Source organism: Lutra lutra, chromosome 2 (genome assembly GCF_902655055.1).
Source record: "Lutra lutra chromosome 2, mLutLut1.2, whole genome shotgun sequence".
NCBI lineage: Eukaryota > Metazoa > Chordata > Mammalia > Carnivora > Mustelidae > Lutra > Lutra lutra.
The window spans coordinates 137,891,404-137,903,543 of record NC_062279.1 but is presented as its reverse complement, the minus strand read 5'-3'; the positions used below and the strand labels follow the sequence as shown (position 1 = coordinate 137,903,543).

The window sequence follows — 12,140 nt, the reverse complement described above, 5'->3', positions numbered from 1 at the left end:
ATTAAAAAATAAACATTTGAGAATCATGATCCTTATTTCTTTCTTTTAAAGGGGTCCACGCTTTTTTTTTTTTTAAAGATTTTATTTATTTGAGAGAGAGAGTGTGTGTGCAGAAGAGGGCCAGGAAGGGAGGGAGAGAGAGGAGCGGGGGGCAAGTGGATTCCTTGCTGAGCAGAGCGCTGGGTGGGGCTGGATCTCAGGACCCTGAGATCATGACCTGAGCCAAAACCAATAAGCATCCACTTGACCTTGACCGACTGAGCCATCCAGGTGTTGCTTGGCCCTTTGTTAATAGAGATAGGTGGGTAGCTCTAGAATCTGTGTCCTGTGGGATTTGACGTTTGTGTTTTTATTTGTTCAAAGTGTAATATACATAATTTTGCCAATGGTTTGTTTTAAAAGCCATCTTAGAATAAAGGTGGTATTAAAGAGAAATTATTTCTTTGTAAGTGTACTTATTTTTCACAACTTTTATTTTCACTGGTAACTTTTAACTTCACAGGTAATCGGTATGCATTTCCAAAGCTTTTGGCCATGTTTGGCACTTCTGTTCATCTCAGTTAATGCAGAATTTATGGATGATGGTGTTGAGATGGAAGATTTTGATGAAAATTCAGAAGAGATTGATGTTAATGAAGGTGAACTCTCCTCAGAGGTAAGGTTATTGTGAAATGAATTGTAAGTTATCCCTTTACAGGATACAGAGGAGCGCGAACCCTTAAGATTCATTTCAGTTCTGACAGTATTCATTTTGTAAATGAATAGAAAACGCTGTTTTTTTTCCCCCAAAACTTCTTGCTGTGTTTTAAAGTGCCCATGTATTACAGAAATTTATGCATTGTTCCTAGCACAGTTTTATTCAATGTAAATATGGGGAAGGTTTTTACTGTCAGAATAGGAATTTGTCACTACTGAAGAGGACTGATGGATTTCTATCTGAAAGGTTTCCAATCTCACTTCTGACACAGCCAGCCCTCTTCAGAAAGGACATAAGGTAGTATAATTTGCAGTTCTCCTAGAAGCAAAGCAAGTAGTTTTACTTATTTCTCTGAGGAAAGGAAATGCTAAGAAAATGAATCAGAAAGGGGAGTGATCATGAGGTAGGCACCTGTGTCTTGGCTCATCCGGGTTAAGATGTGGTTTGAGGTGATGACTAACACGAGTCTGAAGAACCCTGCAGAGATTCTTGTACACCCTGACAGTCCAGAAGAACTTGTACAGTGAAGACCATTCATAGATAATATTGGGACCATTGGAAAATTTTTCAGAAATCTTTTTGATGGTAAGAATGGATCGATTCTGTTGTGCTAGCAGCTGCTTAAATGGCCAAGGACCATAGCATTTAGCTGTTACAGACTTCTTTGCCTCACCTACTTGGAGAGTTTGTTAGATTGTAAACTCCACAAGGACGTTTCTTTTACAACCTAGTTTATGCAATCTGCAGAAAGTAAGTAATCAGAGAGCTGCTGATTGACTTAGGTACAGCTCCTACAAGGGTCATTGGAAGGTTAATACTTCAAAGAAATTGGGAGATAACATAACACTTTCACTGCCTTTGGTGACATTTGTAAAAATGAGAGGAAGTGGAATCTTTTTTTTTTTTTTTAATTTCTTTTCAGTGTTTCAGAATTCATTGTTTATGCACCACACCCAGTGCTCCATGCAATATGTGCCCTCCTTAATACCCACCACCAGGCTCACCCAACCTCCCACTCCCCTCCCCTCCAAAACCCTCAGTTTGTTTTTCAGAGACCACAGTCTCTCATGGTTTCTTCTCCGCCTCCGATTTCCCCCAACTCCCTTCTCCTTTCCATCTCCCCATGTCCTCTGTGCTATTCCTTATGCTCCACAAATAAGTGAAACCATATGATAATTGACTCTCTCTACTTGACTTATTTCACTCACCGTAATCTCCTCCAGTCCCGTCCATGCTGATACAAAAGTTGGGTATTTAGAATCTTGACCCTTCAGTAATTACGTGGAATTGTGTTTGATTATTGATTTCTACCCTGTTAAATAGACGGGAAATGTACTCTCAGGTTGGGGTAGAGACAGTGAATAGAAAAAATCCTTCTGCATCCTTTTCCCTGAAGGTTGAGAAAACAAATCTCATACAGATAGAATCACAGAGATTGATTCAGAAAGGATCCAAATTGATCTATTACTTTAGGCAAACTTATTCATTCTTCATCAGTTCAAATTATCTCTTTATAATTTGTCAGTGACTTAATCTTTTAAATTGTTTTGTTGGTTTGTTCTGTATAGCACAGCAGTTAAGTGTATGAGCTTGGAGGCAGGCAGCCTGAGCTCCTGTGATGTCCTCTAACTATCTAAATGTGCGGCAGTGGATGTAACTTGGGTGCAATAATAGTACTTTGCTCTGAGACGTCTTATGAGGATTAAAGGAACCACCATATCCCCACCACCAATATCATTACCATCATCGCAGCCGCTAACTCTTACAGGGCCCTTGAAACCGGGCTTTGCAGATAATTGCTTTGCAGTGCTTTCTCTATTGAGTCTTTTTCTGCTCTGGGTTCCTAATCTCTCCAAAAGGTATCCTCATCCTCTATCATGTAACAGTGGAATTTATGAGTTAATTTTAAACTAGTCTATATGCTCGCTAAGTTTTTCATCTTATACATGTTGGATCATGGTATTTCCTCTGTTTCTAATGATTTGTGTTCCCAAATATTGTCACCTGTTAAGTTCCTTTCAAGGCCATGTCAGCTCTATCATGAGGCCTTCTCTAATAGAATTTTTTCCCATCCCTCCTGTGTTAGAAGGAATCCGTGTGTTCTCTGTCTGCACTTATACAGTATTTTTTTTTCTGGCATTGTATCTCTGATACTGTCTTGTATCTTACTGCACTAAGATATAAAGTTTTGAGACCATGTCACCTTTTATTTATTTTACTTATATGTGCATTACATACCAGGTTCTTAACTAGTGAGATTATTTAATTAAAATATTTGCAAAGATGAATAACCTTAGATTTTAAAAAATCTATTTTCTAGATTAAATATAAGACACCTCAACCTATAGGAGAAGTATATTTTACAGAAACTTTTGATAGTGGAAGGTTGGCTGGGTGAGTATTCATTCAAGAGAATGTTTTCTTTGATTTAATTAACACTTGAAGTTACTGGTTATTGGTCTGTGAAAATTACCTCTACTACAAAACTGTAAAAAAATGTTAAAGTACTTTATTTGGCAGTGTAACCGGTACCATAATGCATTTTTGTTATTGATAGAAATGTTTAACTTGAAGGGTTACTCATTTATACAAAGAAAATAATACAAATAAATTACGAATAGAAAGTAAAAATTTATAACATTTCCTCATCCCTAAAGATAAATATTATTAATCTAATTTCAGATAACAGATTCAAATTAGTGTTCCATCCTAAATATTGGTTAAAAAAAAAAAAGTTACTATTTACTGATTGTTATATACCAGACACTGTCCTAAGTAGGTAGATAAGTACTATCTTTATCTCCATTTTACAGGTGAGGACACTGAGGCTTAGTATATCTTACTTATGATCATACAACTAGTAAATTGTGGATTCCAAGTATGAGTTAACTCTAACCTTGCAGGATTCTATATGGGCATCTTTATTTAGCCTCTAAGCATTTATTTTTTAATGAGAAGTGATTGTTGGATGATCTTTTGTTGTATTTCTAATGTACATTATGTCTATAAATTGCTGGTTTTTAGTTTTAATGATACGTATTTGCTTTTATCTTTGTTTACAGGTGGGTCTTGTCAAAAGCAAAGAAAGATGATACAGATGCGGAGATTTCTATATATGATGGTAAAATATTTATTTAAATATTCAATAAAACCAGAATGACCCGAGTTCTCTAGCTTTACAAATTATATTTCTATTAAATGTAGATAAGGTATATGGGGTCTGGGGCCCCATCATGCTTCACAAAAGAATGTTCAGTTTTTTGTCTCCTTTTAATATTTCTGGAAGTCCCTGGGTGATCCGTGCTTAAGCTGCCATCTGGTTTCCTAACTCTGGAAGAGTTGAATTTTTACTCCCCTGTATATAGTCACTGCATGTCCAGCAGCAGTATTTCCTGGGTTCCTGCCGTTTTCTGTTGTCTCTCCTCAAGCATGGACACACCTACATCGAGTTGTAGCTGAGGGCAAGGTTCTCCTTGCCACTGCAGAACAGGGGGAAATTTACGAGAAATACAAGATCTGTGGCTCCTTCTGGAGCTACATCTTCCAGCCCTACATCCACTGTCATTGGGTCTCTGCTAGCATTATCTTCAGGCTTAGCCATAGAAAGAAATGTCCTGTATGCAGGGGTCATCTTTTCTTCCCTAACAGGACTTTTTTGGAGTATGATGAAAGAATTTCTTTCTCCTTCTAGTCTAAAATCAGCCTTCTCCTTGGTTGTACCCTAAAGCAAGATCAGCCTCTTCTCAAGGTGACTTCGTGGGGGTTATCTCTCTGAGAGGACCTCATACCATAAGGATGTGACCTTACATGCAGACTCTAACAGGCTGTTACATGAGAACAATGACAAGAACAGTACATGAGATAATAGCATGTGTGGGATGTCAGCTGTCTACTTCCTTCTTCTAGTTTATCTTAGTGTGAGATGAAAATTGTGCCTGCATGTCTTCCTTTGCAGCATTCTCCATCCCAGCAACTCCTCTGGGTTTGTATGTGCTTACACTCTCCATAAAGTACTCTACCATATGCACAGATCAAACAATATTGCATTCGTTCTCTAAATCCATTTAGGGAAAAGAATAATTTCACCCACAGAAGCAGGAAGCCTGCTGGGATGTAACACGACCTAAAATACACCCACAGAAATACACATTATTAAACAGAATGCTTTACTTAAAACATCTATGTTTAGGGCATCTGGCTGGCTCAGTCAGAAGAGCAAGTGACTCTTGACCTCAGGCGTGTGCATTCGGGCCCCATGTTGGGTGTAGAGATTACTTAAAAATAAAAATAAAAAAAAATTTTTAACTATGTTTACATTAGTTTTTTTCAAGAACTTCAGGTAGATATTTGTTTCACATTTGTAATTTTAGAAGAATCCATTGATGGAGTTGCCTAAAATTGAGATATTGTCTATCTTACAAGTGAGTTTCAATCTCTATTTCTTGTTGGGCAGAAGTGGCTTTTAATGTTTAAATGAATTAAACATTAAAACATAAACAAGTTAAAAATCAACAAGCAAGCAAAAAACCAAACTTCTTAGCAGTCAAGTTTGGTCTATAATCTCATTAAACATACATATCCATGAAAATAATTTTCTCATATATTAGATTTAGTGTAGTTTCTCAATGGCTTTTAGCAACAACTCGAGAGCAACTTTGAAAAACACAGAATCTGTTCAAGTTCTAGATCCTGAAAATGGTATTTTGGATATTGATAGTAGTAGCATTGCTTACAAAGTGGTTGAGATTAGTAGTTAAGATTAATATTCAATTCTTTTGCAGGAATATTTATTATTCACAGTAGTTAATGGCAACTTCTATCAAGTACCACTTGAATAAAGCTCATTCTGAGCTTGTCAGGAGTAGACAAACCTAAGAAATATGTCCTGGGATATAGAGTTCCCATTTGGAATAGACTTACTTAAAGTTTTCAAATTAGGTATATATATTGAATAAATACTAATTATTTAAAAGACCAGCTTTCACGATATAAAACCATGTGAAATCCTTTCAAAATGTTATTTACACCAGAATTGGGGCACCTGGTTAAGCATCTGACTCTTGGTTTCCACTCAGGTGGAGATCTCAGTGTCGTGAGATGGCTCTGCTGTCAGCATGGATGGGGGCTTGGGAGTCTCTGCCCTCCTCTGCCACTGCCCCCCACCCCCAGAGTGTGCTCTCTCTCTGTCTCTCTCTAAAATAAATAAACAAAATCTTAAAAAACTTTTATTTACCCCAGAATTTATATTCACTAATATTGTCTAGAATTTGGCTAAATGAAAGTTGTTTATTTGGTATTCGGAAAAAACTTCTTGTCATTGAGCAATAATTTCCCTGTCACAAGTTTTCTAAAATTAAAGTGCTAGATGGTACCTTTTTCATAGCTGATTAATACATGTGCATAATTGCAAGGGAAAAAGGGACAAGTTTAAAAAATTCTTTACAATAAATATCCGGAAAATCCTAAAGATAAAGTTATTTCTTAAAAGAAGCCTTTTATTTTGGTGAAACCATGGATAGTAGTGATAATACAATTTATCATCAGCGTGAGAGAAGAAATATCAAATGAATTCATGTTTTTTAGAGAAGTATGGTATAACCAAATTAGGGAAAGAACAAGGAATAGAAACCTGTGAGCCTTTAAAAATGAATTTTATAAAGTGCAATAAATTCTGCACAATGATAGACCAAAAAATACTTCTCCGTGGTTCATGACTGTTCAGGTTCTTGCACTATTGGTTTTGTTTTTCTTTTTTTTTTAGAAGGAAAAAAAGTAATATGAAGAGCATTAGTGATTCATAAGTGCTTGTTAATAAGTATTTCAAGTTGGTATGATACTAGAAAACAGTTTTTGCTAATGTGAGTTCACTAGAATAGGCGATACCTATAATTCTCAAAACTAGAATATTTTATGCAAATTAATATGAGTTGCTTATTCTCTATTCTAAAAAGAAGAAAGAAGAATCCAACACACAACTTTTGGGCTACAGGTAGCCCTTCTAACTTTATAACATTTGTAGTCCATAATCTAATTTCAGGAGTTTTCTGATCTTAAACATGGAAAACCCCAGCCCAGAGAGGAGCTAACTCAACTTTGCCATATTAGAGCTTAGTGCTTATCCATTGCTGGGTGCATTTTTGGTGGAAAGTTCTGAGGGCTAATTGGCCTAGCCTGAGAAGGGTGACCTTAATTTATGTTCATTAGGCATATAGTTTTCAAAATAAAATTTAAATCCCCATGATAACTTTTTAAAATTTATTTTTTATTATTTTATTTAAGTAATTTCTATACCCAATGTAGGCCTCAAACTTATGACCCCAAGATCAAAAGTCACATGCTCTCCCAACTCAGCCAGCCAGGTGCCCCTAAATCCCCACAACTTTTGCAAAGTAAGGAAAGTAGCTTATGAGTACCATATATTTAAAAGCAAATTGACTGGGGGTGCCTGGGTGGCTCAGTGGTTAAAAGCCTCCGCCTCGGGGAGCCTGCTTCCCTTCCTCCTCTCTGCCTGCCTCTCTGCCTACCTGTGATCTCTGTCTGTCAAATAAATAAATAAAGTCTTTAAAAAAATAAAAAATAAAAGTAAATTGACTGATGCAAACTGTTTCTTTTGTGTTAAGGATGCTCTTTATCTCATGTAATTTTAAAATATCTCATTTTTAAAATACAGTGTTGATACATCCGTGCAACAAACCACATTTTGTAATCTCATTGATTAAAAAGTCAGAGAAGTATAATTTTAGCTGAGAAAATGAAACCATTCTTGGATAGGAGAAAAAAAGATCAGGCATGCATACAGTTACAGATATTATTCCTTATTTTAAAATTTTGTTTTATTTTCCCAAATCAATGTTTTTTAAATTTAAATTCAGTTAATTAATGTATAATATTATTTGTTTCAGGGGTATTGGCCTATGATTCATCAGTCTTATATAATACCCAGTGCTTATTACAACACATACCCTCCCCAATGTCCTTCAGCCAGTTATCCTATCCTTCTACCCCCAACCCCTCCAGCAACCCTCAGTTTGTTTCCGATGATTAGGAGTCTCTTATAGTTTGTCTCCCTCTCCTGTTTTGTCTTGTTTCATTTTTTCCTCTCTTCCCCTATGATCCTCTGCCTTGTTTCTTCAATTCTACATATGAGTGAAATCATATAGTTGTCTTTCTCTGACTTCTTTTGCTTAGCATAATATCCTCTAGTTCCATCCATGTCATTGCAAATGGCAAGTTTTTTTGTTTTGTTTTGGTGGCTGAGTAGAAGTCCATTGTGTGTGTGCATACATACATCTTCTTTATCCATTCATCTGTTGATGGACATCTGGGCTCTTTCCATAGTTTGGCTATTGTGGACATTGCTGCTATAAACATTGGAGTGCACGTGCCCCTTCAGATCACTACATTTGTATCTTTAGGGTAAATACCCAGTAGTGCAATTGCTGGCTCACAGGGTAGCTCTATTTTCAACTTTTTGAGGAACCTCCATACTGTTTTCCACAGTGGCTGCACCAGCTTGCATTCCCACCAACAGTGTAAAAGGTTCCCCTTTCTCCCCATTCTCACCAACATCTGTCACTTCCTGACTTATTAATTTTAGCCATTCTGACTGGTGTGAAGTGATATCTCATTGTGATTTGGATTTGTATTTCCCAAATGCCAAATGATGTGGGGCATTTTTTCTTGTCTGTTGGCCATTTGGATGTCTTCTTTGGTGAAATGTCTATTCATGTCTTCTGCCCATTTCTTGATTGGATGATTTGTTCTTTGGGTGTTGAGTTTGACAAATTCTTTATAGATTTTGGATACTAGCCCTTTATATGATATGTCATTTGGAAATATCTCCTCCCATTCTGTCAGTTGTCTTTTGGTTTTGTCAACTGTTTCTTTTTCTGTGACAAAGATTTTATCTTGATGAAGTCCCCCAATAGTTCATTTTTGCCTTTGTCTTCCCTTTGGAGACGTGTCTAGCAAGAAGTTGCTGTGGCTGAGGTCACAGAACTTGTGTTCTCCTCTAGGATTTTAATGGATTCCTGCCTCATATTTAGGTATCATCCATTTTGAGTCTATTTTTGTGTGTGGTGTAAGGAAATGGCCCAATTTCATTCTTCTGCATGTGGCTGTCCAAGTTTCCCAACACCATTTGTTGAAGAGACTGTCTTGTATTCCATTGGATATTCTTTCTTGTTTTGTCCAATATTCATTGACTGTAGAGTTGAGGGTCCATTTCTGGGTTCTCTATTCCGTTCTACTGATCTATATGTCTGTGTTTGTGCCAGTACCATACTATCTTGATTACAGCTTTGTAATAGAACTTGAAGTCCGGAATTGTAATGCTTCCAACTCTGGTTTTCTTTCTTAACATTCCTTTGGCTATTCTGGGTCTTTTGTGGTTCCATACAAATTTTAGGATTCTTTGTCCCAGCTCTGTGAAAAAGTTGGTGGTATTTTGACAGGAATTGCATTGAATGTATAGATTGCTCTAGGTAGCATAGACATTTTCACAGTATTTGTTCTTCCAGCCCAAGAGCATGGAATGTTTTTCCATTTCTTTGTGTCTTCATCAGTTTCTCTCATGGGTGTTCTAGTTTTCCGAATACAGATCTGTTGTATCTTTGGTTAGGTTTATTCCTCATATCTTATGGTTTTGATTGGAGTTGTAAATGGGATCGACTCCTTAATTTCTCTCTCTTCTGTCTCATTGTTGGTGTATAGAAATGCAACTGATTTCTGTGCATTGATTTAAAATTTTGTTTTATTTTTCCCAAATCAGCCTTTTTGAAAAAATCTTATGGGTCAATGCTGGTAAATAATCTGCAAGTCACTGTTTTGGGTTTTAGTTTAATTGCTTTGCTTTATATTTTAGGAAGATGGGAAATAGAAGAATTGAAAGAGAACCGAGTGCCCGGTGACAGAGGTCTGGTACTGAAATCTAGAGCAAAGCATCATGCAATAGCTGCTGTATTAGCAAAACCCTTCATTTTTGCTGATAAACCCTTGATTGTTCAGTAAGTTTTACTACGTTTTTCAGTACTTTTTCTGAAATTTGTGTTAGTTTTGTATGATTTGGCTTCTGAATATAGCTATAATGGGTATAAAATGGGCATAAAAATCCAGATTTCCTTTTTGGTTTCACTTACTTAAATACATAATGCATTTATACACACAGATACTCTGAGGTTTTGAGGGAAAGCCAGGTTGATTTAAAAACTATATATATATAGTAATATAAAAAGATTCTGCCACCATAGAGTGTAGAATACATACTGAAATCACCATTTTTATTTTAACTCTTTTCTTAAAATTCCTTGCTCTGAGGATATTAACATCTGTGTATTCAGAATGGAACCATAAATGTCGCTGTTAAACCAGTTATAAGATTTAAAGGAAACAAACATATTTTAAAAAGGGTATGCATATATAGATCAGTGTCTTTCCACCTTTTATTTTTTAATTTCTTAAAATTTAAATTCAATTTAATTAACATATAGTGTATTATTAGTTTCAGAGGCACATGTTTACACAGACAGTCCTTCCCTTCCCTCCCACACAACGTGCCATAAACTAGTTTTAGTATGATATTGCTTACAGGTATACCATCATAAAATCAGGTAGAAATTTTTCAAGATTCACCTACATAAAATGGATATAAAGCAAAATAGATGTGTACAAGTACACTTAAAAGCCTGATAAAATTCAAATTAAATCAAAGAAAAGGAAATGCATAAATATCATTTTCTCCCTTCTGTTAGAAGATTTGGCTGTCCAAAGTTAATGACAACATAAAGAAATATTAACTGTAAAGTATATCACTCTAGAACCACTTCAGTTTTTTTTGTTACCATGTTAAATATGTTCCTACATAGGATAACTACAGTGTCATTTTGTGTTTTAGAAATTTTTAAAAATATGGCATTTGGTGTATTTGTCTTCATTTTTCACTTGTGTTGCTTTGGCTTAGTTGCACTGTTATGTCAATAAATTTAAAATTTTAAATAATGTCAAGGAATATATAACTATTTACAAATTAAAAATATTTTTACAAGTACTTATTGGCACTAATATTTGAGCTTGATAGTATTTGTTGTGATTCAGGATTTGGCTTTTCTTTTTTCTTGAAAGTTTGAAAGTAATCCTATTTTTCTGTTGAAACTTAGTTGAATATAATATCACTTTCTATTTTGACCCTTTGTGGCTTAAATGATAGAGCAAAGAAAAATAATAGAAAGTGTATTTTCAGAGTAAAATGAATAAAATCTACTGGTTTAGAAGGTATAAATCACTACTAGGCAAGTAAGCAAAAGATAGAAGCAAAGATTGGATAATAAGTCTTGAAGAATTATTAAGTAATTGGAAATTACGTCCTGAAAAAAAGAAAAGGAAAGCCAAGAAGAATTGAATAGCAGTCTTTGATATGCTTTGATATGCTTAAAACAACTCAAAGGAGAGTAAATGTCTTCTCTTAATATTGCAACAATGAAATGGGATAAATAAATTTTATATTAAGTACTATAAATACAATGGATTCACAATATAAATTTACTCTCAAGTTGCTTTTCCCAAATGGTGTACATGTTAATATGCATTTTGTGGTCATACAAGTTTTAGAAATGAAGCATGTACTTACTGTAGACATAAGGAAGCATATTTGCTTGCCCATTTAGACTCGGAGAAAGAAGTTCTACATGCAAAAACCCGTTTCTGACTTCAGTACTGTGTCTTCCAGACATATTTCACCACAGAATTTCCCCCCACCCAACAATAATTACTGCTTCATAGGAGAGTGTGGGAAATGATCCTCTCAGGAAATAAGGTTGCTAAGTATCTTCCATGTCCTCCTCTTACCTGTGACTAAGGAAGAGCAGCAGTTGGGTTATGAGACACACATTCAGTGATCTCTAATCCACTATGAGTTGTTTACGTTAGGCACAACTTAATGATTTGAAAACTCTGCACGTTTGCAATGGGAGAAATAGACATAATGATTAGGTCTAGGCATATTATAACCACAAAGCTATGTTCATATTTATAGGGACAATTTACATCATTTTTTTTCAGATCTTACTTTTCACAGAACCCTTTGTCCATTGATCACCTAAAATAAAACTATCTTTTTATTTTATTTTACCTAAAATAATTAATATTTATCTTTAATTCATACTGTATACCATTTCTTTTACATTGCAGTCTATAAAAACATGTTCCGTAAGAAAACATTTCTTTGTTGGCTAGTGCTTAAAATAAAAATAGTGACAAGGCTTTGAGGAATACGAACTGTCCTTTATTTAAAAAATGAAAAAAAAAAAAAAAACCAAACCCTTTCTTTTGATCATAACAGAAGCTAACATTTTGGACATCTGTCCCTTGCTGTGCATGGTATTATTTAAGCATCATGACCCTTTGAGGTCCTGGAGCTTGAATAATTTGACTTGGTGTCACTAGAGTA

General features: G+C 35.3%; 1 protein-coding gene across 2 annotated transcripts in view; it reads left to right on the top strand.

Moving 5' to 3' along the window:
• Positions 1-12,140, top strand: part of CLGN (calmegin) — a 61,967-nt gene that overhangs the window by 16,806 nt on the left and 33,021 nt on the right. The window contains exons 2-5 of one of the 2 annotated variants that reach the window (XM_047718493.1): positions 570-655; positions 3,018-3,091; positions 3,760-3,818; positions 9,561-9,702. In XM_047718493.1, the coding sequence (XP_047574449.1) occupies positions 575-655; positions 3,018-3,091; positions 3,760-3,818; positions 9,561-9,702 (356 nt within the window). In that variant the 5' untranslated portion in view covers positions 570-574. Of the gene's footprint in view, positions 1-502; positions 656-3,017; positions 3,092-3,759; positions 3,819-9,560; positions 9,703-12,140 lie in introns of both variants that reach the window. The other variant, XM_047718492.1, reaches the window with a different exon arrangement.